Consider the following 22,825-nt stretch of genomic DNA (forward strand, 5'->3'; position numbering starts at 1 on the left):
CCCATCCTGCCACACCAGAGGACACCATGCTGACAGCTCTGAGCATCGCTGTGCTCTATGCCATGCTGTCCCCAGCCCTGAGCCAGCTGCCAACAGATGCTGTTCTCCGCCTCAACAAAGGTGTTCTGAGTGATGGTGAGTGTGATAGCAGGATCCTGGGTTTGAGGTGCTGTGCAGCCCAGCAAGGATGGACAGGGAGGGGGTTGGCACTGGGGCGAAGGAGCCTGAGGGTTGCATGCATACCTTCCCCTCAAACTGAACCCTGAGTCTTTCTTTTGGAAATTTTAAGTAGCCAGGCTTCCAGAAGGGCTCCTATTTGACAGGGACAAAGCAGTGATGCTGCTTCTCTAGGGGCTGCACCTCCTGGGGGCTGCTCCTCTGCAGAGGTGTGATCCCTTTGCCTATGTGTTTGCCACCATGCCATGTCACTACCAGGCTCTTCGCTGTCCCACCTCCCGTTCCCCTGGGCACTGTGCTCCTGCCCCAGCATCTACATGGTGCCTGAGCCCTTTTCCTGGGCTGTGTACAAATATCACAGTACAGGCAGGGACTGATGCAGGCAGTGACTAGAATGGAGAGTACAACCCCCCCATGACCTACACCAAGACCCTGTGTGCTCATCTCAGTGTGGCTCTCCAGCTCTTGCAGGTTCCCTGCAACACAGCGCAGTCCTGCAAGGAGCCCTCGGAGATCTGCCCATCAGCGGGATGGATGGAAGCAGAGCACTGCAGGACGGCCATGGAGGGGGCCTGCTGGGTGGTGGGGGGCTGCTTGGCGGCCTGCTGGGTGGCGGGGGACTGCTGGGGGGGCTGACGGGCAGTGGGGGGCTGCTTGGGGGACTGACGGGTGGCTTGCTGGGAGGAGGTGATGGTGCTGGTGCTGATCTCCTTGGTGGAGGGCGTGATGCAGGTGTTGGCAATGGGGATGCTTCCTGGGCGGCCCCCCACAGCCGTCCCCCTCCCAAAAGCTGGTCCCCTCCCAGAAGGGGATCCCTTCCTGTGGATGTGCCGGGTGCAGCAGAGGGGCAGGGGGCTCTGCTGGGTGATGGAGGCCCCTCCAACACAGCTGGGCTTCTCGGAGGAGGCTTGCTGGGTGTCCTTGGGGACGGAGGCGTGCTCAGCACAGTGCAGGGGCTCACAGGGTAAGTGTGGCTCCTGGTGGAGCTCTGAGTGCTGTTGGGGGCAGAAGCTCAGGTGTGGTCAGGTGGTGATGGTTCAGTATTAGTGTTGCTTGCAAGGCTCCTGGGTTGGCACTGAAGCTGCATAAAGACCTCTCAGAGGTGCAAGGTTTTGGAGCCTGAAGCTGCTTCCCGTAGGGGGAGCTCGGAACCGTGCATCAGCACTGCTTCCAACCCGCTGCTGGGCTGTCGGCAGGTTTCCTGCTTTAACTCTTGAAGCCTAGCAGAAGCACAAGGACAAGCAATCATAAGGCAGCCAGAGCACAGATTCTGATAAAACGGGAAAACAGCTGAGAAAATGGGGTTCCCCTGCTGTCCACGCAGGCTGAGGATCGTGGAGCTGACTCTGCCCAGGGTGTCCCTGCGGCTCCTGCCCGGCATCGGCCTCCACCTCAACCTCTACACACGGGTGGCCCTCAATGGCAGAAGGTGGGTCTGGCTGTGCCCCACTGCCCTGCAAGCCTGGTTGCCAGGGGTTGGAGGGCTGAGCTGCTCCTGCTCCCCCTCACAGCCTCCTGGGTCTGCTGGACATCGCCGTGGAAGTGAACATCACCTCGCAGGTCCGGCTGACCATGGACGGCACCGGTTACCCCAAACTGGTGGTGGAAAAATGCAACATGCTCCTAGGAGGCATTAAAGTCAGACTGCTGAGAGGGTGCGTGGCGTTCTGAGGGACGTTTCTGTCCCTTGTGCTGTGTTTGAGGTCATTCCACCCGAGCTTGCGTGGGGTCCTCTGAGGTGTAACCACTTGTCACGTGAAGCACAAAAAGCTCTCGGGCTGAGGCTGCTGCTGCTCATTTAAGGAGCCTATATACCAGTAGATAAAAGGCAGCACTAAATTTCCCACTGGCTATTTTGGGATGCCAATTAGACTTATCTCATGCAAAATCCAAGCATATACAGTGCACTTTGCTGCTGCAATTGCCTTGCTCCAGGAGGTCTGCTCTACACTCATTTCACAGGGAATTGTTTAAAACTCATTTACCTTGCAGCAGGCTTTTTTTTTTTTCTCATAGAGATCCTTTGTTTTTTCCATAGCCTGCTCCCAATTGTGGATAATTTATTGGCTGGTGTCCTAAACAGGCTTCTTCCTAATCTGGTAAGATGGAAGGAAAAACCTTCATGATGCAGCTCTGCATCAGCCAAGCCAGGGCCCACCTCAGTTGGTGCACCTGATGTGGGGCTGTAGGGCTGTGCCCAGCTCTAAGCAGCTTCTCCTCATCCCCCCACAGCTTTGCCCAGTACTTGATGTTGCCCTGGGACTTGTTAATGATCAGCTGGGGCTGGTCAACTGTAAGTAGTGGAGCCCTCCACCCTGCCTTTCCCTTGGGTCGTGCTGGGTGCATTGAGGCTGTGATGCTGCAGCCTCTCTGCCAGCAGCGTGGAGCTCTCAGATCCAGGCAGAGCCTGCTTGGGGCAAGCTCTGTGCTGCAGAACTGTAGCAGCCACTGAACCACATCCTTTCCACCAGCACTGGTGCCACTGGGGCTGCTAGGCAGTGTCCAGTACACAGTGTCCAGCCTGCCACTGGTGACCGGCCAGTTCCTCGAGGTAGACCTGAATGTAAGTCCTGCACCTTCTCCTTCTGCTCTACGATATCTCAGGGGGTTTGGGTATATCTCCTGGGCTGTGCTTGTGGTCACACACGTCAGAGCTGAGGGGGCTGTGAAAGGGTCGCAGAGGTCCTGGCTCCATGCCCTGCTCCTGCACTGCTATCGTCACAGGGTTCATGTTTCATGAGCTTCTGGAGAAGGAAATGCAATGGGATCTGACTTGGCTGTGCGTGCAGCGATTTCACATCCATGGGACATGAAGTTAACCGTAAAGGCAAATATTGCAAACTGCTGCAACCTTTTGCCTCGTGCTTCCTTCCCTGTAACTGCAGACTGTGGTCGGACGAGTAGCAGGAGGTCTGGTCGACTACCCACTGGGAAGACCAGAAAGTGTCCCCACACCTCCACGGGTCCCCATGCCGCCTCTGCCACCGATGCCGGACACCAGCTCCTCCCAGTTGGGCCTATCTGTGAACTTCCTCAGCTCGGTGCTGGCTGCCCTGCAGAAGGAAGGAGCCCTGGACCTGGACATCTCCAACGCCATGGTGAGCACTGGAACTGCCTGCTTCTGACATTCAGAAAGCTCAGGTTTTCAGCAAACTGCTCTCGATTTGCAGAGCTGTGGCACCTTGTCACTGTTCATCAGGATCTCTGATCTCTGAGTGATGGGCCACGTAGTCTTTGTGTATCACTTGGACAATGTAGGAGATCTCTGCTGAAAACCAGCACGCACCCATGCAACATTTCCCCCCTTTGTCTGTGACAGTTTCCTGACCTTCCACCACTGACAACGTCGACTCTTGGAGCCCTGGTGCCTGCAGTAAGTCCTGGTTCCACCACGCACTGCAAACATCCCAGTACCCAGAGACAGGGCATCCCCTGCTTCATCATCTCACGTGTCTGATGGAAGAGCTTTGACTTTGTTCCAAAACCAGAAACCATAGCAGGCCATAGCTGGGTTTGTCACCTTGTCCCCTGTACCTCCCCGGTCACCAAAGCCCCTTGCGGAGCCCCTCAGCCAAGACCAGACATTCTCAGCAGGGTTTGGGGCACCCCAGTGGCTGAGCTCCCGCCTGGCTGGAGTTCAGTGGTGAACATCCTTGAGCTGGAGCAGCACAGGAGCAAATCCATCCCTGAGAGCAGCAGATGCTGCCCAGCAGGCAGCTGGCCCCATCCTTACCCTATTGCTCCCAATGTGCTTGCTCTGCCTGGTCACCACAGGCTTTCTGCCCCCGGATGCTGCAGGTTCTTCAGTCATACCCTGAGCCGTGTGAGTTGCTGCTGAAAATCACAGTTCCCAAAGCACCCGTGGTGACCTTAAAGAAAGATAAAGCTGCCATCCAGCTCAATGCTATAGCAGAGGTGGTGGCCATCCACTCAGCTGACGTGCAGAAGTTTCTCTGCCTTCTGAATATTGTATGTACAGAGGGGCAGCTGTGCCAACATGTGTTGGAGCACAGCAGCGGGCAGCTGCCTCCTGCATGGCCAACCCACACCTGTCCCCTGGCTGCAGGATGCGTCCTTGCTGGCTCAATTTGCTGTTGAGGCCAACAAACTGAAGATCAGCGCCGGCCTTGAGAAGTAGGATGCTGCTTTCTGCCTCTGTTCCTGCTGGTGTGGGGTGGGACGTGATGGTAGGATGGGCCTCCACCCCTCACTTTGCCTCTGCTTTCTTCTGCAGAGCTGAGCTCTCCTTGGTGTCTTCATCCATTGGTGACTTTGATGTAAGAACACGAGCAGCCTCAGCAACGTGTGACAGAGAGCAAAGTGCAGATAGGGATTAGCTGGGAGAATTAAGGGCCAATTATGCAGTGTCATTTGTGTTGCATTTTTAATAGGACCTTTCTTTCACCTCTGCAGATGCGTTTGCTCCATGGATGATCCATGAGCAATCTTTGGGAAAAAAAGACCATAGACCTGTGTGCTGGAAGATAGCAATGGGACGTGGGAACCATCCCACTTGCTGGCACCAGTTGGTGTTGGGGCACATCCAAACAAAGTTGAGATCCCCAAAGCATTTGGCACCACTGCAGTGCTGTGGGTTTGGTACCAGAGCTGAGGGAGACTTAGGGTGGTGCAGGGACTGCATTGCTCAGTTTGTAAGCAGTTTGCATGAACTGGATGTAGAGCTGGAGCAGCAGTGTGCAAGGAGTGTCCCTACACCCCAAGGATGGGGTGAGGCATGAGGGACCCCCCTCCTTGTTGTAGATCTCGCTGCTGGAGTCGCTGATCAACAAGGTCTTCGATGCTGCCTTCCTGCCTGCCCTGAATGGTGAGAAAGCTTTGGTGCCTCATCTACCTCTGGGGAGCTGTGAGGCACACAGTGCTGGTTGGGGGGCACAGGATGAGGGGGCAGGTAGGGCTGTGCTAACCGTGCTGCTGTCCCACAGCTGTCCTGGGCCGTGGGGTGCCGCTCCCACGCCTGCTGAACATCGACTTCACCAACGCTGACATCCACGTCATCGAGGTGAGCCCTGCCCTGCAGCACCCCTCCTCCCCAGGCATGGCAACACCCCACATCACACCGAGCCCTCTGCCCCACCAGGACCTCCTTGTGCTGTCGGCGTGAGCCACACGTTGCCCAGCTGCCCCCAGGATGGGAGCCCAGCCTGATGCTGCCCACCAGCACTTCTCTCCACGCCAATGCAAGCAAACCAGCTCCTCCACAGAAACATCACATCTGCCCTTTGTAGCTTTGAATACAGAAGGAAACACAGGTGGCCGTTGCCTCTGAATGTTGTGTTCCGGACATTTCCTTTTGCAGATGCTCAGTAGGATGCAGTGGGCTCTGCATTCTCATGTGGGCATGTTACACATGATGGATGTGACCCCATCCCAGTCGGTCCGTGTAAAACCTCCTCACCTGCCTACAGCACTGCCCCACTTCTGGGGAAGCCGCTGAGCACTGCTGGGCTGCAGGGAGCACACTGGGACTGCTCTCACACTGCTGCCTTCCAGCCTGTGTGCTCTGCCAGCCCCAGTCCTCCCCGGGAACCCTGCAGAGCTGGCATGGGCTTTTCCTGCCATCTTTCCCATTCTTTTTCCCTTCTTAATTCCCTCTCAAACCTCCCCATACCGCCCAGATCTCCCTTTGGGGCACAGCCACCTCCTGCTCACCTCTGGTAGCGCGTGGTTCTCCCCGAGCAGTGCACAAACCCATGCACCCTCTGGTTGGCAACGACCTCTTTTGATCAGCCTGGCTCAGCTGCCATGCACAGTGTGTTTGCCGGGGGCAGCCCTCCTCCTGCTGTGTGCAGACACGGGCACTCAGTGCTGGCAGCACCTCTGGGTGTCTGAGCCCTAACGGCCTTCATTTCCTTTGATTTCTGCAGCAGCATTGAATCATTGATGAAAATTAATTTTTAAAGCCAGCAGAGCTCTTCCTTGTCAAATCCCGCGTTTATTTTCGTGCTGTTAAGTTTATTACACTGACCGAGCTGGAAGAAATAAGCGGGGCTCTTTAATTGTTCTTGTTGCAGAACAATTCTCAGCATCTCAGATCTAATCTCAGCTGTCTGCTAAACCATACCAGCATTCTGCACATGGGAGATGCTCCGCTCCGCTGCGAGTGCCACCAGCCAGGTGGGCACGGCTGACACCTGCACGGATATTTCCCTGCTGTCGCACAAGTTCTCTCTAAGAGCTCTTTTTAAAGACCTGAAACCGTTCTGGCATCCTCTTACCATGCTGCACACGTCCTGCAGGGACCCTCCGACAAATCCCGCTGATTTTATTTGACACCGCTCTCAATCGAAGCAGCTCCAGCCTCTATCTTTCTCCTCTGCTCAATAATCGCAGCTGCAGGAGCGGTGCATCATTACGTGCTGATCAAAGGGAAATGCAGAAGGCAGACTGGTGAATTAAAGTCTGATTTAATTGTGCCAAGAACTGTCATAGAGGGATTGTTAAAACGTATCTGGAGCAGGTAAAGAAGTTGTTCCGAGTGACCTAAATAACATTATTTCTCAGTGCTGATGTGCTGCAATATGCAGATCCAATGCTGTCTTTCATTGAGGAGATGCTGCTGGGACAAAGGTGGGTGTTGGTGGAATGGAGACCACAGCACTGCTTCACTGACACCTTTCTTCCTCCTCAGCAAGCACAGTGTGGCAGCCTCAGGAGTGGCACAGGGAGGTCCCACTGGGTGACCAAGGGGACGTGGGCAGCTCTGACACGGCAGAATGGGCGCGTAAAGGATGAGTGGAACAAAGTGGGAAAAACAAACAGCCCGGCCACGGGGAAGTGAAGCTGGTTTTGGCTGCGCTTTGAGCTTTAATAACGCAAGGTGCTCTCCACGAGGTGCAGAAGGACACGGCTTTGACACGTACCATTTTTTATCTGGCTGTGCCCCTTTAACTGCTCTCATTTCAGGGCCGTTCCGGAGCAGGTTGAAGCGATCCATCTCCTCTCTCCAAGGTCCTCCGCCTCTTCTCCTGCTCACTTCACAGCGCCGTTCCTCTCCCTGCAGCCTCCCTGTGTGGATGCTCTGTGCCAGGCATGGGGATGATCCTTGGTGTGAGCTGTCCCTGCTTCGGGAACCATCTGACAGCAGTGGGATGGGGGCATGGCAGTCCCGGGTGCTGGGGGTGTGGAGCAATGGGCACACAGGGCCATGTGTCGGTGACACGGTCTCTTGGCAGGTGCTGGGACGGAGATGTGGACGTTCTGGTGTCTCACCCTTCTTGGAGTCCTCCTACCCCCCTGCTGGGGGCTTCTCAGCTTGGGGAGCATCCTGGGCTCCAGCCCTGCGCAGCCCTCAAATGGTGAGCTCAGGGTTCTGTCCCTGCGGTGCCGGTGTGTGTTGTGTCATGAAGTGTTGGTGCTGCATCCCCGTGTTTCAGCAGCTGGGGGGGACCTTGGGGGTGCCTGCTCATAGGGGGAACCATGAATGAGGCTCTGTCCACCCCCAGCAAGTGCCCTGGGGTCACTCCTTCTGAAGGACAAAGTGTCCAGCACAGAGCATCGATCCCTCTTTCCTCCACTGAGCTGCCCATGCCCAGAGGATCTCCCATGAAGCTGATGATGACACCTTTGGCTTTGGAGGCTGCAGGGCCCTGGCAATGCCAAACTGCCCACACTGGGCTGCTGGCAGAGCTCACCCCATTTGTAAAAGGGCATTAGCTAATAAGGGTAGATGTGCTGTCCTACATGGTCAGAATAAAAGGCCAGAACCACTCAAGCAGCATGAGCCCTGGTAGGATGGAGGATGAGGTGGGATGGTGTATTTGCTCAGTAACAGATGAGCAGTATGAACCCATGGCTGGCAGTGGTGGTGTTGTCAGCAGTGAGGTGCCTGGCACAGACCTGCCAGAGGTACAGATTTGTCTGATGCAGGACATCAGCTTCACCTGGGGTGGATATTCCTGCACAAGGGAGATGGGTCCTCCTGCTCTTAGAGTCCCTGAAACAAATTTCCTCCTCAATGAAATTCTTTCCAGCAGTGAAAGTCTGCTTGGTAATTGGGATTGCTTGCTGCAGGAGGTCTGCTGGGCACCGGCCTCCTCGGGGAAGGTGGACTGCTGGGCACTGGGCTCCTGGGCAGGAAGAACCCAAGCACAGATGGCAGCGAAGGCACTGGAGGTGAACCCCAGGGCGCGGGGCTCCTTGGCACAGGGCTGCTGGGTGAGGTGGATCTGCAGTGTGCACACACTTGGGGGAAGAGGGCTCCTGGCAGCCAATCTGGCACAGTGACACAGTCTGACTATTGCAGGAGGACAGCCTGGTGGCAGCGGTCTGCTCGGCACGGGGCTCCTCGGTGGGGAAGGACTCCTTGGCAGTGGTGTCCTTGGAGAGAAGGGGCTGCTCGGCACAGGGCTGCTCGGCCAAGGAGGCAATGGAAGTCTGCTTGGGCTAGATGGGCTCCTGGGGCAAGAAGGACTGCTGGGACAAGGAGGGCTTGGAGAACTGCTGGGACAAGGAGGGAGCAATGCTGCTGTCCCTCAACCATCGCAGCGCTTTGCCTGGTGAGTGGGAGCAGATGCACAGCAGCGGTGTTCACTGCAGAGCTTTGCTCCATACACCGACTTCCCTGACCTGGTGACAGCTCGTGTGAGCCTGGGGGTTTAACACCACAGTGCCCCTTTCCCACTTGCACATTTCAACTGGGAATACCCACACAGGGAACTTGTCCAGGGGCTGTGGGACTTGTGCCTGGCTCCCAGCTCACGGGCTTTGCGTCCTGGCAGGCTGAAGGTACTGAACCTGGAGAGAGCCCGTGTGTCATGGAAGGTGCTGCCTGGGGGCGAGCTGGTTCTGAACCTGTATTCGAGGCTGAAGGTCACCCTGCCGGGGTGAGTGGGACACAGCAGGGGGATGGGGGCTGCAGAAGTTGTTTGTTAGGGAGCTGTGCATCAAATAGAGCCGTGGATCTGCTGTGATTTCAGATTTGCAGCTTTGCTGGGCATCCATTGCCTTCAGAGCTGCAGTGACTCTCCCCTCACTTTACAGAATATTTCTCTTTCTGAGCGGATCTTTGCTGGAAACGAACATCACATCCCACATTGCGCTGACACAAGACAGCCCCGGTGACCTCAAGTTGGTGATGAAGGATTGCAGGAACCTGCTCGGAGGCTTTAAGGTCACTCTGCGGAAGGGGTGAGTGCCACATTCGCCAGTGCTGTGCTGTTTTATGGTGCTGTGCAGCTTCTCAGTTAGAGTCCCCAGGGTGATCTGAAAGGACAGAGACACACAGGGCTCTCTCTCCTTCATACTGGGCTCTGCCAGAGCTGCCCACGCTCCCCAGGGCAGGATGGCTCCATGGGCAATGGGCAGAGTGAATGGGAGCTGGAGGTTCAGCAGTCAGGAGACCATGGGGTTCTGCTCACAGAAAAGCCACTTTTTTGAGGAATCTGTATAAGGAGATGGGATGCTGTGATGTGCACATGGAAATAGTTAAAATAACGGGCAGGATGAGGTGTGGGTCAGCTCTGTGCTGTGGGTCAGCCCTTCGCCATGGGTGAGCTCTGGAATGTTTGCAGTGGGTACAGGTTTAAATGTTCAGGGTCAGATGATGCTGAGCAGATGCAAAGAGCCCCGAATGCCGATAGCTCCTGTCGAAGCCTGGGGGAGCTGTGGGCTCGCAGCATCCTTTGCCATCGGGGGAGGGAGGGGAAGCTCCCAGCATCTGCCTCAGTGTAGCGTTTCAGCCCTGTCTGCCTTCTGAGAACAGGCAGTGACAGCTCCATCCCCGCCTTTTTCTCCCTCCAGGCTCCTCACCAACGTGGTGAGCGGTTTGCTGAACTCTTCTCTCCGCTCTGTCCTCCCTATGGTGGTGAGTGCATGAAATTCCATCGCCGTCAGAAGGCGCAGCTTAAATGAAATCACCGCTCTTTCCCGTCGCTGCGCGGCAGATTTACATATCCATGTCCTCATCTGTATGTGCACGCACAGACACACGCCCACGCCCCATAACTGAATTCTGCAGACTTCCTTGATCTTCCTCACGGTCGGGATTTATTTGTTAGAAGTAATTCAAATTCCATCATGCAGCGTTACGGGATAATTTGTAAGCGATTGCTTGGCGAAATGCCTTCTCGCACGGAGAAGGTGCAGTAAACAGAAGTGACAGCCTCACTTAGGAAAAAAGGTGCTGGCTGGAAAATCTGTTATTCTGCTAAATAGGATCTGGGCTGTTTGGAGAAGAGGGCTGAACAATTTATAGTGTTCTTTTTCCGCGGAGGAAACGATGCTCCAGGAGCGGATTGCTTCATCTTCATTTGAAGTCTGTGAGACTCAGATGATGGTGCTGAGATGTTACTACAGCTGCCATACCTCACTGAGGTTGTTCCTCCTGTTGTGCCGTTGCAGTTTTGCCCATTAGTGAACGCTTGGTTCAGCATCATCAACGCCGAGCTGCAGTTTCTCAACCGTAAGTTGTCGATGTGCCCGTATGAACTCACAGAGCAGCAGATGGAGTGTCTGTGTGTAGTCCGTGGAAAGTTTACCCCAAAGCATCCCCTGTGGGCTGTGCCATCCAGCAGACACTCCCAGACCAATGGCTTCAGTGCCTGTGGACCCTCAAGTATATGAGACCTCAGAAAGACGAGAGCGTTTTCCTCTTGGCACTGGGACACCCCCACTCAGGGATGCATTCCCAGAAACGGGGCAGTGTGGGCTCAGGGCAGGATGTGGCCCTGCTGCCAGCCCTGGGCTCTGCCTCTCTTCCCATCCCTTTGCTTTCTGCAGGCGTTGTCCCTTTTGGACTCCTTGGGAAGATCCACTCTGCACTGTCCAGCTTGCCGCTGACCTCAGAGCATTCCTTGGATCTGAACCTGCAGGTACGACCCTGCTGGTGTTTCAGGCTGTGGGTTTGGCCCCGTCCCATCCCTGTCCTTTCCCCACCTTCCTGCACTCACAGCTCTCCTCATTTGTTGCAGAATTCCCCATTCCCAGCTGTGTTCATCGATTGGCTGCTGCACAGTGAGTGCAGAGGGGGCCATGGGGACAGGGGGACATGGAGATGGGGGACATTGGGATGGGGACAGAAGGACAAGGAACAGGGGGACAGGAGGATATGGGCAGCAGGAGGTGATGAGTTCTGCACACTGCTGCTCTGTACAGCCCTGGGAAAGGCGCTTCACCTCTTATAAAAGGATCTCATAATATTTACCTAGTGGGAGTGAATAATGGTTCTCGGGATGCTGTGAGGATTAATTAATATTTGCAGAGGTGATTGGAAGAGCTTTCAGCTTCATATGCAGGCGAAGTTAATATAGAAAGGAAGGAAGGCAGAGTTGGAAGCAGTCCCAGCTTCCCCAGGGCCCAATTCCTCAGGGCAACAAATCAGCTCAGCCCACAGAGCTGGGCACGGGCAGAGCACAGCAGGGCTGGGGGGCTCATCGGGCCAGGGGGGCTCTGACCATGCTTCTCTCTCCCAGCTGCAGGTATTGACCCCAGCAGTGGGCAGTAGGGGAATGCTGCCCTGCCCTGTGGGTTCCAGTGCGCTGTGGGTGAGGCTGACCTGCACCCCTCTGCTGCTCCTCGCAATAAAAAGGACTTTTCCTCATCTGCATTCAGCACGTGGTTTGGGTTCTTTCCAAAGGAGCTTTGAAATTGTGAGGGTTTTGCTACTCGCCTCTCCTCTCAGCTCCCGGAGTGCCGTGCAGTCAGGGGCAGAGCTGCAGAAATGGGTCAGTGAGGGGAATAAACTTTCCCCTCTTTTGTATGTATGCAGATTTATTCTACCCCTGTCCCCAAGGTTCTTTTATTCCCTTCTCCCACCAGCTTGAACACAAACTAATGCTGCTGGAGGGGGGCAGGACACCCAGACCCCCACACATTGGGGGCTGTGGGGCACAGCAGGAGGGGCTGCACTGAAAGGCCTCAGGTACAGCTGTGCCTCCCCCCATCACAGCCACCCCATGACCCTGCAGCACTGACCCGATCCCACTCAAACCAGTGCTCCACGTCCCCAAAGCCCCAACTGCTGCTGGCCCAACGCGTCCCACATGAATCATTTCTGATGACAGAAAAAGGGCTTTTTCCTGTTAAATTAGGTACCCTCAGTGTGAAGCTGTAGGGCTGGAGGTCCCTCGATGGCTCAGGGACAGGGCTGCAGGAGAGATGGAACTCCCTGCTGTGAGCAATGCCTTGGGGTGCTGTGCTCACAGGTCCTAGGGAAACAACTTGCAGAAGATGGAGTACCTCTTTTAGGTTCACACCCCTATCAGCTCAACAGAAAGTGAACGCTGTGTTTGTTTCCTCGCCTCAGCCATTCCCCTTGGCATCTTCGTGGAAGCAGAAAGGGGAGGAGGACCGTTCTGTCTGGCTTTTCATTTTCACAGCAGTGCTCTGAATATTAATCAGCCTAAAAACAGTGCTGTAGGCACTGCTGCAAATGACAGATCTTGCAGTTGGTGGCACTTTGCTGTGTAATTTCGGCATGCAAGTCAACAACAGGGGCTGGGCAGCTAATTCTCCCCGTGACCTGACTTTGCAGATAGCAGACATAACACCGAACACGAGCAGCCCTGAAGCACCCTGATAGCTTCATTAGCAATGCCACTGTGCAGCAGCTGGTTCTCATATTGGGGTTTTCTGACAAGGAACCACGTGCCCTTCTTGTCCCCATTAACACGAGAACTGTGAGAAGGAGAGCCCTGAGCTGTGACCACACTGAGTGGGAGCTCCAGGTCCCAGTCCCTTTGCTGCACAACAAGACCTCAAACCACAGGTACACATAACTCTTTTTTTCCCAAACCCAAAGGGCTGCCAGCATTCCAGACCTACTCTGTGCAGATACACAGCCACCTCCATTGGGGTGCACTGGTCCGTGAGCACTGCACTGCCCTGTGCACGTCAAGTGATCAAACAGCGTGGCCAGGAGGGAAAAAGTGTGGGAAGATACAGAGCCATTAACGAAGAACGTCAGAAAATAGATATCAAATAATGACACCGCGACAAGAGCTTATTAATAGGAAAGTCTAAAGATAAAACTAATTTAAAGCTGATGAGGCAGGACAGCTCCTCTTCAGGAGGACGAGGAGTCAATAGTGAGCTGTCAGCACAGGAGATAAATTGCTCACAAAGGAGAAGCTGCAGGACTCCAGGCCCCAGGTTTGTTCTTGGGGCTGCTGTGATGCAGGTCCGGAGAACACAAATCCTTTTGTTGGCTGTGACCTTCCTGCAGTGCTGTAACATTTGCTGTGTGTTCGTGCTCTCATCCACCTCGCCCAACTGCAACACTCTGCAAGCAGAAAGCATGTGGTTTCATGCTGTGAAATGCATGTGTTGGGAGCTGCCTCAGGGCATGGCTGAAGCTTGAATGCAAATATCAGCCAGCACTGTGGGCTGCGCTTGGAAACTTACTCACCAAGCACCTCACCAGAACCAAAGAGATGTGCAGGTGTCACTGGGGCTCTTCCAGCCCCACAGATGTACAGAAGCTTTGCTCCCATTCTCTGGAGGAACCCTGCAGCAAGTGCTGAGGCTCCAGGACAGGCTGAGCAGCAGGAAGCCCTGAGGGGGCAGCCTAGGAGAAAGAGATAGGAGCTCGATGTTCCCAACAGCCAAACTCAAGGAGCAAATCATCTCATGTGCAATACGGAAACCATGTGCCTTCCAGCCCCAGAGGGGGGATGTGGGGGACGTTCCTGCTTTCAGGCAGTGTCAAATGACTTAACTCTGCCTCCAAGGTCACTGTAAGTGCTTCCTAATGGATGCTTTGCTGCCTTAAAACCTCAGCGTTCATTCCCAAGGCCTATAAAAACTAAGGAGGCGAGGTAAATGGTAAGCACTATGGCTCCCTGGGGAGTCTGTGCAGTGAGCGTTATCACCTTCTCATCAAAATGTAAAACCCAGCTCTCCTCCTCATTAGTCTCTCACTCTTAAAATAATGATTGTAAAACGACCACAGCTGGCCTCAAATCTGGCTGGCAGGAGTGGGGAGAGCACACTCAGGTCTGCATTTCTCACCTGGGAATAGGTGCCTCTAAGGAACATAGGAACATGTGAAAACGAGCTGTGAAAGGCAGCAGTCAGTTCTTCTCAGAGCACAGCCTTTGGCCACAGCTTCAAGATGCATGGGAGAGCATGAGTGGAAAGAGATGCCACAGGGCAATGAAAACTAGACCATTTACCAGGTGGCTTTTATTAGCAAGAATAGGTTGGCTTTACTATTGTCACAGCTGGGGGATGATGTATTTACACCCTGCTCCTCCTTTGGAATTTCAAGCCCAACAGCTTCTTGCTGCCTCTTCCTTAAGAACCCACTGCTAAGCTTGTACACACTCGACAGCAGAGGTCTAAGCCCCGCTTTTGAGACTGGGCCTAAGACTCTTTCTCAGTTGGAGGTAGGGTGGCAGAATGTCAGTATTTCTCTGCACCTCAAAACCCACTCAGCAGTGCTGACTGTGCAGACTCACTTCCATGAGAATCAGCCCTGAGCTCATAAAAAAAACCCAACACCTCTCTTTCTTAAACTAAGGCCTAACGAATATTCATTGAACCACGCTGTTTTCAAAGAGATACAATTATATCCCAGGTAAAGTCTTCTCTCCTGCTCAGCTCTCCAGCAAAAGGGTTTCATGCTTGCTTAAAAATTCTGTAAGTTCAATAGGGACTCCTTGATGGAGCATTGGTCAGCTCTTCCTTCAAAGTCTCCCTGGACAGAGCTTTTTACAATGATTTCTTTTAGTGACACGATAATCAATACTGAAAGGTGTGATTTTTTTCCTCAAACCTCAGAGGAGAGTTTGCTTACAAGTGCAGGTTACAGGCATTTGTTTTAATCTAGCAGACCAGGCTGGAATATGACACAGTGCAGCCACAGCTAACTGCAGGCTCTGACAAAAACAAGCAACTGTAAGATATACTTACAAAGCTATCAGCCTTTTAAATTGGCACAATTTCTTTCCTCTTGCAAAGGAAAAGGAAAGACTTACCACAGAAAATGAGTACAAAGCTGTAGTTAAAGATTTAACAGGCTAGTGAGAGAACCCTCAGCTGGAAGACAGTTCTTCCCATGCATTCATTCCCTTAGGCCTAGAGACAGGAAAATCCCTTCCAACAAAAAAACAAGCAATCTCAGAGCAAAGGCAAAACTGTATTCCATCAGTTCAAAAAAACATATTAAGCATTACTCATGTTCATTAAAAAACATTTTATATTTAATTTATATTGTATATTAGTGCTATATTCCATCATATAGGCACAGCTCAGGGTCTTACTTCCCAAGTATTTTGCAATTGAGGAGATTATCATTATTTGGAAAGAATTCATCACAATGTTATCCTGTTCTTCAAGTAGCCTGTCTCCTTTGGCTGTCCTCCTGTGATCCTCTGGAAGTTACTAGTTTTGTTTTCCAGGTGCTAACAGTCTTTGCAGCTCCCAAATTCAGCTGGGTTAGGAGCAATGACCTGCTCTGCAGACAAAGTTCTCAGGGCTGGGCTGCGTTAGAGGACATGATCAGAAGACAAACCCACAGCACTGCAAAGGTGAGCCAGGACTGACAGCAAGTGAAAGCACCAAATCACACAGTACTGGGGTTTGGCACATGAATGCACAGTTTCCATCCCAGTCCATACACTTGCACAGATTTAGAAGGGGAGTATTATTGCCAAATGGGAGACAGACCCAGTTATATAAAAATAAATAAATAAATAGATCCTGTTTCTGCCCCATCTTCACTTAACCAAACCTCCTTGTTTCTTTCTAGAGAAAAGAATCTACTTCTGCCCACTGGCAGCAGGGATACCTCAATGACAAGCTGCAGAGCGGGAGAGGGTGGTACGACAAAGCAGAACTCCCTTCAAGGTCTGAGAGCTGGCAGAGGTTACCTGAAAGAAACAGAATAACACACCTCAGGAATAAAAAGGCTGAGGAGGATCCATTCTAATTTTAGGCTCTCCGGGCAATAGCTGCTGTAGGAAACAGCACTGTGCAGAAAAAAAAAAAAGAGAGCCTAAGGAAACAAGAATTACAGGCAGGTCACCTTCACCAAAACATAGTCCCCAGGCTGGGCTCTGACCAGAGCCTTGCAGCCCCCAGCATCCTCTGTGTCGGCATCAGGGAAGATCACCTTGATGTTGCCATCATTCCTCCCACACAGCTCAGAGGCAGAGCGCTTGCTGGGCTGGAAGGAGAACAGAAAACATTACTGGCATGGCAATAGCTTTGACTCATTCCTGGGCTCTATTGCATCAGGAACTGAGCACCAATGTCAGTACAAAAATCCAAATTCCACATGATTAAGCATGCCACACAAAGCCCTACGGACAGAGTTGCTGTTGAGAGACACACTAAAGGCAATGTTTGAAAGCCTACACTCATTCCATGTTTAGACAGAGCCATCTCTCTAACCTATCCCATTCCTTTCCAGGACCACCAGTCCTTGAGAAAGCAGCTTCATCTTCACAAATGTATGAAAGATCTAACCTGCTGTTTTGTGCCTTGCTACCAAGCTATAATAAATCACTTCAGCTTCATCCAGTTACCTCTTCACAGACTGCTGTACAACATCCCAACTATGGAGAGTTTCCCAATATTCAGACCAAGGTTTTTAAGAAGCAAAGTCACTAGAGCCCAAAACAAGAGGGACTGCAACTTTACTTGGCACCACTTTGTGCTCACTGAGTGCTGTGGAAAAATCAAGCTGAACGCGTGGTCTTGGAGTATCATAGAATGTATTACATTGGAAGGGACCTCAAAGTATCAGGACTGTGTGGGGAAAGAAAGAAGTGAAGGCAGAGGTGACGACTGCAGTGTACAGCCTAAGAGCCTCTTGGACAACATGAGGGCAGAAAGACAACTCTTACAAGCACACTCACCCCCTCCACTAGCACCAGCTGGGACTGACCCACCATCGCCTCATTTGCCCTTGCAGCCTCCTCTCGAAAGACAGTGATGAGCTCCTCCAGTCGCCTCCGTTTTACATCTGCAGGCACATCATCCTGCAGCCGGTGATACGCCCGAGTTTTCTGTAAACAACAGACTTTTTGACATAAGAGTATTTGTGGCTGTGTGAAGCAGAACTACTGCAGCTCCTATGCGAGATACATGCATTGCCTGACTGTTTACAAGGACAGGAACGGATTCTAGCACCTCTACTCTCATTGTGCTGAAAGATAATCCATAATCCTTTTTTCTTAACTTTACCAATCTTCTGTCCTCTTCCCCTATCAACAGCTTACACTTTGGAGAGCATTCTAATAAAAACTTGTCCACTGTCAACTTTTCTCCTTGAAATACCTTCTGAAAATACATCAGTTCTCTCCAGACTTGATTGACAAAAAGTCTCTATAGCTGGGCTCTAGTCCAGCTACATCAGCACAACTTTTCATCAGCAAAAAAAGATGGACCTGCAGCCAGCTCAATGCCAACGTGGCTGCTTTGTTGCAGTCACTCTAGGACATTTGCAAAACCAGGCTGCCCTATCAGTAATCAACCCTGATGCTTGCATGGGAGAGCTGGAAGCTTTTCTGGCATAAAGATGGCTCTTGCAGCACCATATACGCTTGAAATGCTGCCTGCAAGCAAAAAAAGTTTGTCAAGATACCATGTTTTTAGGTATTATTTTCAACAGATTTTGCTACTGTCTTACTGTGAGAAATAGCACTTAAGGAGCTAAGAGGAGATGCCTAGAGAAAAGACTCTTTTCCATTAGATTTTGCACTCACCTGTCTCATGCTATAAGCGAAGAGGAAGCCTACGTTGTAGCGGACCTCCCGCAGCAAGGACACAGTCTGCTGGTGATCTTCTTCTGTCTCCCCACAGAAACCAGCAATGAAATCACTGCTTAAACTCACACCTGTCACAAAGATGCAGATTTCCACTTCACTCAAGGAAGACAGGAACATTTCATTCAAGAAAGGACAGTAAGATACAGCTGTACTGAGCTCAGGTCAAGCTAAAGGGAGTCCCCACCTGGAATGGTGTTGCGCACATGCTGTACAAGCTCTAAGTATGCTTCTCTTGTGTATCTGTGATGAACAACACAAGGATTTGTTGATCAGAAAACTCAGACTGGTGAGTAGAAAAACCAGGCAGCAGGGCATAGGGCTCCCCATAGCCATCGCTCACCCCCGTCGCATGGCTTCCAGGACTCGAGTGCTTCCACTCTGGGCTGGGAGGTGAAGTTGTTTACAGATGTTGTGCCGCTCCTGGATAAGCTGCAGGACCTGTGAGGTGTATTCAGGCACATTCAGCACACAGTATCACAGCTAGCTCAGCTCTACCAGAATGCTAAAGGAAAGAATCTTCCCAAGATAAAAGATTGAAAAACTGCCAGCTTTAGCATACACATTCCCTTCCTAAGCTCCTATCCTGTGATTCTTTGTTACCTCTGGGAAGGAAGCACAACCCACATCTAACATTTCACAGCTGTCTGCCTGTAAGATAGAGGTTCAGGTGTTTATTTCATACTTGCCTCATCAGGAAAATCCTTGGGGTGTGGAGAAGTGAAACGAATCCTCATTTCTGGATCAATTCTAGAGACCTGGTCTAGAAGATGTGCAAAACGCAAGCCTCCTGGTTTAGCTTTGTAGACGGTGCTAAAGCCACGACTGAGGACTGGGGTAGCAGCTGACTGAAACTGCACCTCAGACATGTCTCGAAAGCTGTTGACGTTCTGACCCAAAAGGGTCACTTCTTTCACCCCCTAAAAAGATAAATGGAGAGAGAAGAAAAGATTATGATCCAACCAGGATGGCTAAGCTGCAATGGCAGCCATGGCTCCACTCTCACTTCAAGAAGTCTTCCAGGGGAACCTTCTCTTCCCTGTCTGTCTCAGAATATTACAAGGGGAATGAAATAGCAACTGGTGGAAACTCAAAGCAATCTCATCTCCAGAGATGAAGGCTGTGTCAAAGCTATCACTGAATATTCACTGAGAACCTGCACAACATTTGGGACAGGTGGAAGCAGGCTCTGCCCTACCTGATCTGAGAGAATCTTGACTTCCTGCAGGATGGACGCGATGGGGCGGCTCCTCTCACGGCCACGTGTGAAGGGCACAATGCAGTAGCTGCACATGTTGTCACAGCCCCGCATGATGGATCTGCCAGGAGATGAAGCACAGGTCACACTATGATCACTCTGCAAGAATCATCCGTGCTCAGTCCTGCCCTGCTTTGACTTGTTCCAGCACTGCTACCATCAGCCAACTCACTTGTCTGCAGCACACACAGCACCAACTCTGAACGCAGCACTGCAGCTTTCTCTTACACATCATTCCAATTAGAGCTGACTTCTGCTTGCCCCTAGCTAACACTTCATAATTTTCCATGCACATTTCCAAACAACTAACCCGGAAAGCAACTGATCTGACATAGACTTGCACTGCAATCTGGAAGTGAGGCAGGATCCTTTTGCACTCTGCACCTGCTCAGGGTAAAAATTATTCCTGTGCACTAAGGTCACACCTAGTAGAATCTGACTTCATTACTTAGGAATCTTATTATAAAATGTGAACAAATGGAAATAAAACCAACAAAAATTACAGTGCAAAGGGGATTAGAAGAACGGACACAGCAAAAGGAAGGAGATGACAGAAGGCACAGACTTGACAGGCACAGACATCAGTGGGACAGAAATCACTTGCTGCAGCACCATGCTTAAACAAGCAGCATTCTCAGAGGACGACAAGAGAAGCCTGCAGCCAGCCAGAGCACAGGTCAGTCTCTCCAGCACTCAGTCAAACAGCAAAAAGACAGCAAACACAGTCTGGTAGACTGGTGCCTCTGGGCTGGGGGAGTGAGTGCAGCCAGGCATTGCCTCTCTCGGGTAACTGCTGTCACTGACATGACTGCTCAGCACAGCAACATTTCCAAACCGGAGTAACAGAAATACACACAGAAAAAAAGGTACTTACACAAATGCTGTTTTGCCACCTGCGCTAGTCTGGACAGGCAGAATATCTGCATAAGTCTCATCCAGTGATAACAGGACATTAGCAGCTTGCTGCCCAGATTCAGCCACGGCCAGCAGCCGGGGAAGGTCCCGATACGCATCAGGGCCTGCCACAATATCGACCAGCTTCTCCCTATGAAGAATCTCCTCCTTAAGCCTCTCAGCCATGCATCCTGCCACCAAAGGAGAAGGATTCTTGTGAGCGAGTGTCCACCTTCAGCGAGCACTCTGCACCCTTTCCCTAGCTTCTCTCTCCCAGCAGAAAAGGCTCAACTCTATCAGAAGGAAGAGGAAATGCAGCATGATGGGATATGGCACAACAGCCTACGCTCCCTGCTGCTGCACATCCCACCTCATACCTAGAATCCCAATGCGGAGAGGCAAGCACGCCTGGCGCCGCCGGGCCTTCAGAGCTTTGAGGTGCTGCAGGCGGTTCCAGATAGCCTGCTCAGCCTTGTCCCTGGAAGCCAAAACAACAGGAGTTATTTCCATTACTGCACTTTAACAGTTCTCCAACCCAGAGCTGCTTGAGAACATCTACAGTGTAGAAATACCTCAGGGACTGACAATTCAGATCATACAGAGAAAAAGTATGACTTCACCAACAAATAGGAGCTACGTTGCAGGTGACAATGCACAGAGAAAAACAAAGTTCCCTACATATTTATATCCCAAATCAACCCTAAATGTATTTCCCAACAGGACAGACTTTATACTCCTACTACAGTCACTTCAATAGAAGACCAAAACAAAAAATCATACAAGCACAAATGTGTGTGGATCTCTAACTGCTCATGAAGTATATACATAACACACACCACCAAAGAGTTTTTCTCACTATACTGTAATCTCTTACACAATCCATGCTATACATTGTAATATCAGCTAGCTCTACTCTAAACAAAATGTGTTGTTTCACATCTGCGTGCTGTTTTCATCAGGTAACTCATTTCTTGTCTTGGTTTTCAAATTGTAATTCCTTAAGAGCTACCAAAAAATAGCAATGACAAAAGTTTCCTTACCTAACAGAACAGGTCACAAGTAGAATCACATCCGCCTAGATTGAAGATCACATAAAAGGAAGGAGAATTTGTAAAAGCCAAATGATAAGTACTAATGCCCTGCACATATAACCTGAAGAGGCAGACTATAAAAATCACTTAACTCAAAGAAAAAGATCTGCCTAAATGCTCAGTGGATTTCAAAGAACAAAGTCACAAGAAAACTCAGCAAAGCCTTCATCTGAATGGCAGAAGTAAACCCGAGATGAGTCAGGAGCACCCTGCTGTGCCCAATCTACTCTCCAACTGAGAGAACCCAGCAGTTTAAAGGAATAAAAACAACCCACAGCCTTTTAGCACGCTTGTTAAGTAGCTTTCTCTCCTGCACAGAATTTAAGACTGCAAAAATCCCACTGCCCTGTGTGACCATAACTCACAATAAAACCTGGGACCAGACCACAGTGTGAAGCCCTCTCAGGCCTTCCTTACAGACAGCTGCCAAAGTGCCTCACCTCATCTGCTTCCTTTGTCCTGGTGTAGCCGCTCTTCTGCAGGATAGCCCAAGCAATCTCTGTGTCATTGACATTCATCTGGCAGCCGTAGGTCTCCAGGTACACTGCAACAAAGACACAGATAGGAGTGATACAACACTGCTGTGAATCTCTCTCATCTACAAGCAGTTTCTGTGACTTTTTCCATAGGAAGGAAGCATCAGTTCCACAAAAGAAGAGATTCAGGAAAGCTGCATAAGAAGTACATTCCCTGACGAGGAGAAAGAGCAAGCCAAAAATACAGACAGGGCACTGGGAAACCTGAGCACCTCAAAGCGCGTTGCTGCAGTACCGCAGGCCCGAACTGGGGCTTGCAAAGAAGCAGCGAGTGCTGCCACACGGCACTGCGGACAATGAAAGCCTCCTCTGCTCTGGGCACTGCAGCCCGGAGCTGGGCACAGCCCTGCGGGCAGCCAAGGCAGCAGGGAGAGACTGCAGGAAACACAGCAGTGAGGAGGAGGCCGCCGGGCTGGGCTTTTCAAACCAGGAGAACCACTGTGAGCCCAAACCCCCACAGCCCCGCCCTGCTTCGCCTGCGGGCACCGTGAGCTCCAGCAGCGCTCGTGGCTGGGCTAGGCTCGGCTGCGGCAATGCAGTGGCACACCGACCTTTCCCGAGGCCGGAGGTAGAGCCCTGTCCCGGCTCCGGCTCCGGCTCCCCGGTGGGCGGCGGCGCGGCAGCCCCTCTTAGGAAGTGCCTCAGGTCCGGCCCCGCTGGCAGCTCGGCCCTGCGTCCCTGAGGCCTCTCGTTCTGCCCACAGTGCGCTGCACGGGAGGCCCCGGGACGGGCAGCGGCCCAGCGGAGGGACCCGGCCGCCCGCAGCGCGCGCCCAAAGACCCGCATGGCCGAACCCGGCGGGGAGGCCGCGCTAGGCCGCGTGAGCAGGCCGCGTTGCCATGGCGACGCCGCCCAGAGAGGGGCGCTTCCCGGGAGCGGCCCCGCGGTGCACCGCCCAAACGGTCCCCCCCACACAACACACAGCCCCGCCTTCGCGTTCCGCGCCAATGCCGTTCCGCCGGGCGGAGCCGGGTCCCTGCGGGCAGCCACGCGACGGGAAAAAATGAAAAGGAAAAGATGATTTTTTTTTCCGTGGTATTTTAACACGACGAGGGGGATAAAAATATCCCCCAAAAGGCGCTCCCGGCCACCTCCCTTCCCTCGGGGAACGTGCTGAAGGGCAGCGAATAACAAACACCTCTG

The 22,825-nt window shown here is 52.2% G+C and overlaps 2 protein-coding genes and 1 pseudogene across 5 annotated transcripts; 2 read left to right on the plus strand and 1 right to left on the minus strand.

The window, feature by feature from the left end:
* LOC116227728 (BPI fold-containing family B member 4-like) lies at nucleotides 1-5,395 on the plus strand. Its single transcript, XM_031591197.2, has 15 exons — nucleotides 1-135; nucleotides 640-1,141; nucleotides 1,502-1,606; nucleotides 1,689-1,832; nucleotides 2,216-2,276; nucleotides 2,410-2,470; nucleotides 2,649-2,740; nucleotides 3,063-3,275; nucleotides 3,497-3,550; nucleotides 3,976-4,146; nucleotides 4,244-4,311; nucleotides 4,412-4,454; nucleotides 4,939-5,002; nucleotides 5,121-5,197; nucleotides 5,276-5,395. The coding sequence occupies exons 1-15, from the start codon at nucleotides 27-29 to the stop codon at nucleotides 5,297-5,299; spliced, it is 1,788 nt and encodes a 595-aa protein (XP_031447057.2). The 5' UTR covers nucleotides 1-26; the 3' UTR covers nucleotides 5,300-5,395.
* A 1,968-nt stretch (nucleotides 5,396-7,363) lies between these two features.
* LOC149915629 (uncharacterized) lies at nucleotides 7,364-11,638 on the plus strand (annotated as a pseudogene).
* Nucleotides 11,639-12,869: 1,231 nt separating this feature from the next.
* On the minus strand, nucleotides 12,870-22,547 carry CDK5RAP1 (CDK5RAP1 mitochondrial tRNA methylthiotransferase). Of its 4 annotated transcripts, XR_016471865.1 has the most exons (15): nucleotides 22,234-22,547; nucleotides 21,587-21,690; nucleotides 21,096-21,130; nucleotides 20,433-20,533; nucleotides 20,036-20,246; nucleotides 19,102-19,222; nucleotides 18,593-18,823; nucleotides 18,247-18,344; nucleotides 18,091-18,146; nucleotides 17,844-17,974; nucleotides 16,995-17,144; nucleotides 16,160-16,300; nucleotides 15,923-16,004; nucleotides 13,541-13,699; nucleotides 12,870-13,414 (listed from the first exon to the last, which is right to left on the minus strand). XR_016471865.1 is itself a non-coding variant. In XM_090152002.1 (14 exons), exons 1-13 carry the CDS (start codon nucleotides 22,466-22,468, stop codon nucleotides 15,924-15,926), a joined length of 1,695 nt encoding a protein of 564 aa, XP_090008128.1. In that variant the 5' UTR covers nucleotides 22,469-22,547; the 3' UTR covers nucleotides 13,706-15,506; nucleotide 15,923. The 4 variants fall into 4 exon arrangements, 3 of the variants coding, with proteins under 3 accessions (XP_090008128.1, XP_031444311.1, XP_090008129.1); XM_090152002.1 differs by lacking the exons at nucleotides 12,870-13,414; nucleotides 13,541-13,699 and adding an exon at nucleotides 13,706-15,506; XM_031588451.2 differs by lacking the exons at nucleotides 12,870-13,414; nucleotides 13,541-13,699; nucleotides 22,234-22,547 and adding an exon at nucleotides 21,895-22,078 and having other exon boundaries at nucleotides 13,706-16,004.
* Between the last annotated feature and the right edge of the window lie 278 nt (nucleotides 22,548-22,825).

The sequence above is a fragment of the Phasianus colchicus genome, chromosome 17 (genome assembly GCF_987193195.1).
Source record: "Phasianus colchicus chromosome 17, bPhaCol1.hap1.1, whole genome shotgun sequence".
In the NCBI taxonomy this organism is placed as follows: Eukaryota; Metazoa; Chordata; class Aves; order Galliformes; family Phasianidae; genus Phasianus; species Phasianus colchicus.